Genomic DNA, 4,744 nt, shown 5'->3' on the forward strand with positions numbered 1-4,744 from the left:
CAGGGGGTAGCACTTCATTGATGCGAGGGGAAGGGAACATTGCCATCTACGGGTCGAGGTGCAAGAGACGCAAGGGTTTTACCCAGGTTCAGCCCCTCCGGAGAGTAAAAGGCCTACGTCCTGCTAGATCTCTATTGCTCAGTGGAGAATTACAATGGGGGGGCTCAGTCGGCGGCTACGCCGAGAGCTTACAGGGGGAGATTGGATCTCGAGTAAGGTGTCCTCTAGGGCCTAAGCTCGGGGGTTTATATAAGCACCCCCGGCCTAGGGTTACATGGAGATAACTCCGAATCATATCAGTTGCTACTAACCCGGGATCCGCTATCCCTCTCGCAAGTAATCTTCTTGCCCAGCCGTGTGGACCTCCTCCTTGGGATCACGGCCCAGTCGCCTTAGGGCCTGGGCCGCTTAGGCGACTGGCGATCCACCCAAGCCTCTATCTTCATGGCGACTGGGACTGGCGACCCACCCCCTATGGGCATATCCCCATCAGTAGTCCCCAAGCGCGGTGGTGATGAAGCGCGGATCTGGAACAAGTCTTGGAGAGGCGCGGTGATGGATCAAGATGAGTCGCCGCCGGGCTTCCAAAGATAAAGTCGCGGGTGCGGTGGCAGTCTCAGTCGCCATAACTTGATCAGTCAGTCGGCGTGTGACAGTCGGCTCTAGCCAGTCGCCGTTTGCCAGTCGACGCGTAGTCACCATAGAGACACGTGGAGAGGCCAACGGCTAGATTTCACGTTGACCGAGGCGCACACCGTCTGCATGTTGTTGACCGTTGGGCTCGACGTGACCGCTAACGGCTAGTTTAACGGCTATTCAGCCGGTGACGGCGCAGATCTCGACCGTTGATTGCGGGGCGGCGATTCCGGGACAATTCAACGAACAGATCTCATCCTCAATCTGAGCGAGTGCGGGCGGTATAAAGGGTCGCCCCTAGGATTAGGGTTCAACACTCCTCCGCATTCATCCCCCATCTTCTCTTCATCTCATCTTCATTCCACACTCCACACGCATCCATGGCGGCGAAGGGGTGGGGCAAGTCGAAGGTCACGCGGGAGTCTCTCCTCCCGTACGTCGCCTCCGGAGTCATCCCGGAGTTCAACCGGGAGCGATGGCGGGTTCCGCCGGCGAACGAGACGGAGCCCCTCCCACGGCCTGGGGAGTTCGTGATCTTCATGAGCTTCCTCGATCGCGGGTTCGCTCTCCCCACCTCCGATTTCCTCCGGCAGTTGCTGGCCTTCTACAGCATCAAGGTTTCCGACCCGGGCCGCACAGCGTCCAGCAGATTTCTCTGTTCGTGGCGCTGTGCGAATGCTACTTGGGCTGTCCGCCCTACTTCCCGCTGTGGGTGTCCATCTTCCACGGGCGGGCGACTCGGGCCAGCAAGAACAGCGAAGCACTCATCCCGAACGGGGGGATCACCTTCCAGGTGAAGTCCGGGGAAAGCTTCATCGACATGGCGCTCCCCAAGAAGGCGCAGTCGCTGTGGCGTCGTTTCTGGTTCTACGCCAAGGAGTACACTCCCCCGGGCGAGGTATGCATTCCCCAATAGAGTCCCGAGCCGAGCGTCCCGCGGCGCCTCAATGTCCGGTCGCTGCCGCGCGAGCAGGAGAAGGTGGTGAAGGATATGCGCCAAGCGATCCAGGCGCTAAAAGATGACGGCCTGACGGCGGTCGACATGTACAACTGTTGGCTTGGCCGGCGGCTGATCCCCTGCGGTGCCGAGCTCACCCCATGTGGGAGTACCGGGGACAGAACGACCGCACCCGGTCGACGGCGACCGAGTGGGACGAGGGCGAGTACCGGAAGGCGCTCGCTAAGATCACCACTGCCACCTTTACTTCCTTCGAGGACGGCTTGCAGCCCTACACCGAAGACACCCCAGCGCCTCAGGTAATGCTTCGCATGGCGACTTCGCACGGCTTAGCCGCGCTTCTTCCTTTCTGACTTGTTCCTTTGATTCGATTGCAGCGTTGGCGGAAGATCGCGGACCACCTCCCTCCTCTCGCCGGAAAGGAACCACCGGAGATGACCGAAGGCGAGGAGGAAGAGGTCGACGAGGAGGAGGAGCGCACCGAGTCGGACTCGGAGGCGCGGGACTTCATCAGACTCCCGCGCGGGTCGAAGAGGGGTGTCGAGTCCTCGTCCCAGGGCGCGGCTGAAGAGGAGGCGACCTCCCGTCCGGAGGACAAGGCGGAGCCCTCCAAGGAAGGGGCCGAGCCGCTATCGAAGCGACTGCGCCCCACTCTCCTGGAAGGGTCCATGAGGCTTCAGCGTCCCTTGAAGGACGCGATCGATGCGGGAGCTCGGGCCGGTCCGGGCGTAAAAGCGATTCCCACGGTGAAGTAAGTATTTCTTGTCGAATTTATCCTTCCTGCGACTGGACTGAGTGTCGACTCACCTCGCCTCTCTGTAGGTCCAAGAAGAAGACCTTGGCGAAGCCGCCCGCGGCCGGGGTGGCGGCCACGAGGGCGGCCGAGGCAAAGAAGAAAGCCGCGGAGAGGAAGGCGGCGCCGTCCGACCTTGGGGGTGCGGGGTCGGCTCCAGAAGAGCCCGCCGCCGGGAGTCAAGCGGAGAAGGAGAGCACTAGCCACGTCGAGCCCACCGCCAACGTTTTTCCTCTACCCAGCATGGCTCGCGGGGGCATGGCGAGTGCGGCGACGGGTCCGGACGTTGCTCCGCCTGTGGTGGAGGAGGAGTCGACTGACATTGGATCGACCGAGGGGCAGAAGGCACCCGAAGTTGAAGAGGACATCGTCGAGGAGGGCGGTCTGTCGGAGCCACTGAAAGAGCGCCGGTCCAAGGCCGCCAGGGACCGCGCCCCGCCCAGCGACACCGACACGCGGACGGGCGAGGTTCCGTCGACTGAGGCGGTGATGCGAGCGGACGGGGCGACCGAGTCGCGTCATCCGCCGCCGTCTTCATTGACCTTCACTGAGCTCCACACGGCGCTTGGCGAGGCGCATGTGGTAAGTGTCGCTGAACACGTGGCCTAGTCACCCCCAGTCCCCGAGGGTCGACTTGGTCTGAAAGGGCGAGTCGAGTCTCTATTTGCTTTTTGTTTGTTGACCTTGGCATTTTTGTTTGGTTTCCGTAGGCGGAGATTAAGCGGCTGACCGCGCTTGTGGAGGAGGCGGCGCAGAAGAACCGGAAGCTGATTGCCCTGGGCAGTAAGTCATGCCCACTCGCCGTCCTCATTCAGTGTCACTGGCCCGGGCGTTCGTTCTCACCGTTTCCTTTTCTTGTAGCAGAGGCGCAGGCAAAGGCTCTTGCCGAGGCTCGGGAAGGGTTCGTCAAGGAGTCCTTCTACCGTGAAGCCGAGTTCCGGGCGCAGCAGGCCGAAGAGGCCCGGAAAAGGGCGAAAGCGGAGGTGGCGGAATTGACGAAGGTCCTGGAGCAGAAGGGCCGGGAGCTGGAGGACGTCATCACCGAATACAAGGTGAAGCTGGAGGCCGCGACTGATGCGCGGGACTCTGCACGTGGGGCTGCCGCGTCTCTGCGGGAGGAGGTGGCGGCCTTGAAGCAGCAGCACGCCAAAGAACTTGCTGCGGAGAAGGAGGCGTCCGAGGGCATCGTCCTGGCGGTGCAGGCCGAGAAGACCAACTTCGAGGCTTTCGTCAGGGAGATGTCGCGGCAGATTCTTGGTAAGTTCTTGTTGTCGCACTTCTTGTTTTATTTGCCGGGGGTTTGAGTATCTGAACACGGCGAGTCGGCCTCGGGGGTCAGTCCCCGAGCGTGGCGAGTTGGCCTCGGGGGCCAGTCCCTGAGCGTGGCGAGTCGGTCTCGGGGGCCAGTCCCCGAGCGTGGCGAGTCGGCCTCGGGGGCCAGTCCCCGAGCGTGGCGAGTCGGCCTCGGGGGCCAGTCCCCGAGCGTGGCGAGTCGGCGTTGAAGGGGAAGTTCTCATTTTTCCCTTTTCCTTGTGTTGTTGACTGCAGGTACGTGCGACTTCGTGGAGACGGCGACTCCACGGGAATGCCTGTCGACCGCGACCGCGCGTATCATCGCCTGCGCGGGGGAGATACTTGCCGCGCTCCAAAGACTCCGAGCCCGCGGGAGGTGATTCCGCGGGACACGCCATCCGTCTTCAAGGCCGTGTCCAACATTCCGGCTGTTGTTGACTGGCTTCGTCGCTCTTCCTGCCGCGTTGGCATTACCATGGCTCTGAGCATGGTGCTGGCGCATTACTCTGAAGGGTTCGACGTGGAGGAGGTCACCGCTGGCTTCCCCTCGGAGACTGGGGAGTTCGATGTTGCCGAAGTGCTGCGGCTGATGGATGCGGTGCGCCCCTTCGCCGACCGAGTACTGGCGACCGCGGACTTGGAGACTCATATCCCCAGCCAAGCGGCTCCTGGTGACGCGGAGAAGGAGCCGGGCCCGGTGGACTACCCCGCGGAGCGCCTCTTCCATGCTGCTGCCGCCGGCTCGCTGTCTACATATCCGGTCGTGGTGTACACGCCGAAATTTCGTCACGGCGATGACGGCGTCGAGCCTGTCGTAGAGGGGGCTCCGGGGTCGTCCTCGTAGTTTCCTGAGTACCTGTGTAAGAAGTAGCTAGATTTCCCGCGAGCGGGTGTTAGTTGTAAATAGAATGATGACTTTTGCTTAAATGTGATTCGGTGGTTGCTTTTGCATTATTTGAGACGGCGATGCATTGGAGTTGGTTCCGACTATCCATGGCCTTCAGGTCAGTCGCCTTGCGACCCCAATGAAGGCTATCGACTTGACTGTTTTCCTTTTCGAGCTG

General features: G+C 61.6%; 1 protein-coding gene across 1 annotated transcript; it reads left to right on the forward strand.

Annotated features, from left to right (window-relative positions):
* Positions 1-1,730: 1,730 nt before the first annotated feature.
* Positions 1,731-4,060, forward strand: LOC127316069 (uncharacterized). Its single transcript, XM_071823883.1, has 5 exons — positions 1,731-2,345; positions 2,417-2,969; positions 3,098-3,170; positions 3,249-3,644; positions 3,936-4,060. The coding sequence occupies exons 1-5, from the start codon at positions 2,029-2,031 to the stop codon at positions 4,058-4,060; spliced, it is 1,464 nt and encodes a 487-aa protein (XP_071679984.1). The 5' UTR covers positions 1,731-2,028.
* The last annotated feature ends 684 nt before the right edge of the window (positions 4,061-4,744 follow it).

This window comes from Lolium perenne, chromosome 7 (assembly GCF_019359855.2).
Source record: "Lolium perenne isolate Kyuss_39 chromosome 7, Kyuss_2.0, whole genome shotgun sequence".
Lineage (NCBI taxonomy): Eukaryota > Viridiplantae > Streptophyta > Magnoliopsida > Poales > Poaceae > Lolium > Lolium perenne.

Coding starts and splice junctions, on each gene's coding strand:
- LOC127316069 (XM_071823883.1), top strand. CDS start 2,029: ATGACCGAAGGCGAGGAGGAAGAGGTCGACGAGGAGGAGGAGCGCACC. Junction 2,346..2,416: donor AAAGCGATTCCCACGGTGAA/GTAAGTATTTCT, acceptor GCCTCTCTGTAG/GTCCAAGAAGAAGACCTTGG. Junction 2,970..3,097: donor CGCTTGGCGAGGCGCATGTG/GTAAGTGTCGCT, acceptor TGGTTTCCGTAG/GCGGAGATTAAGCGGCTGAC.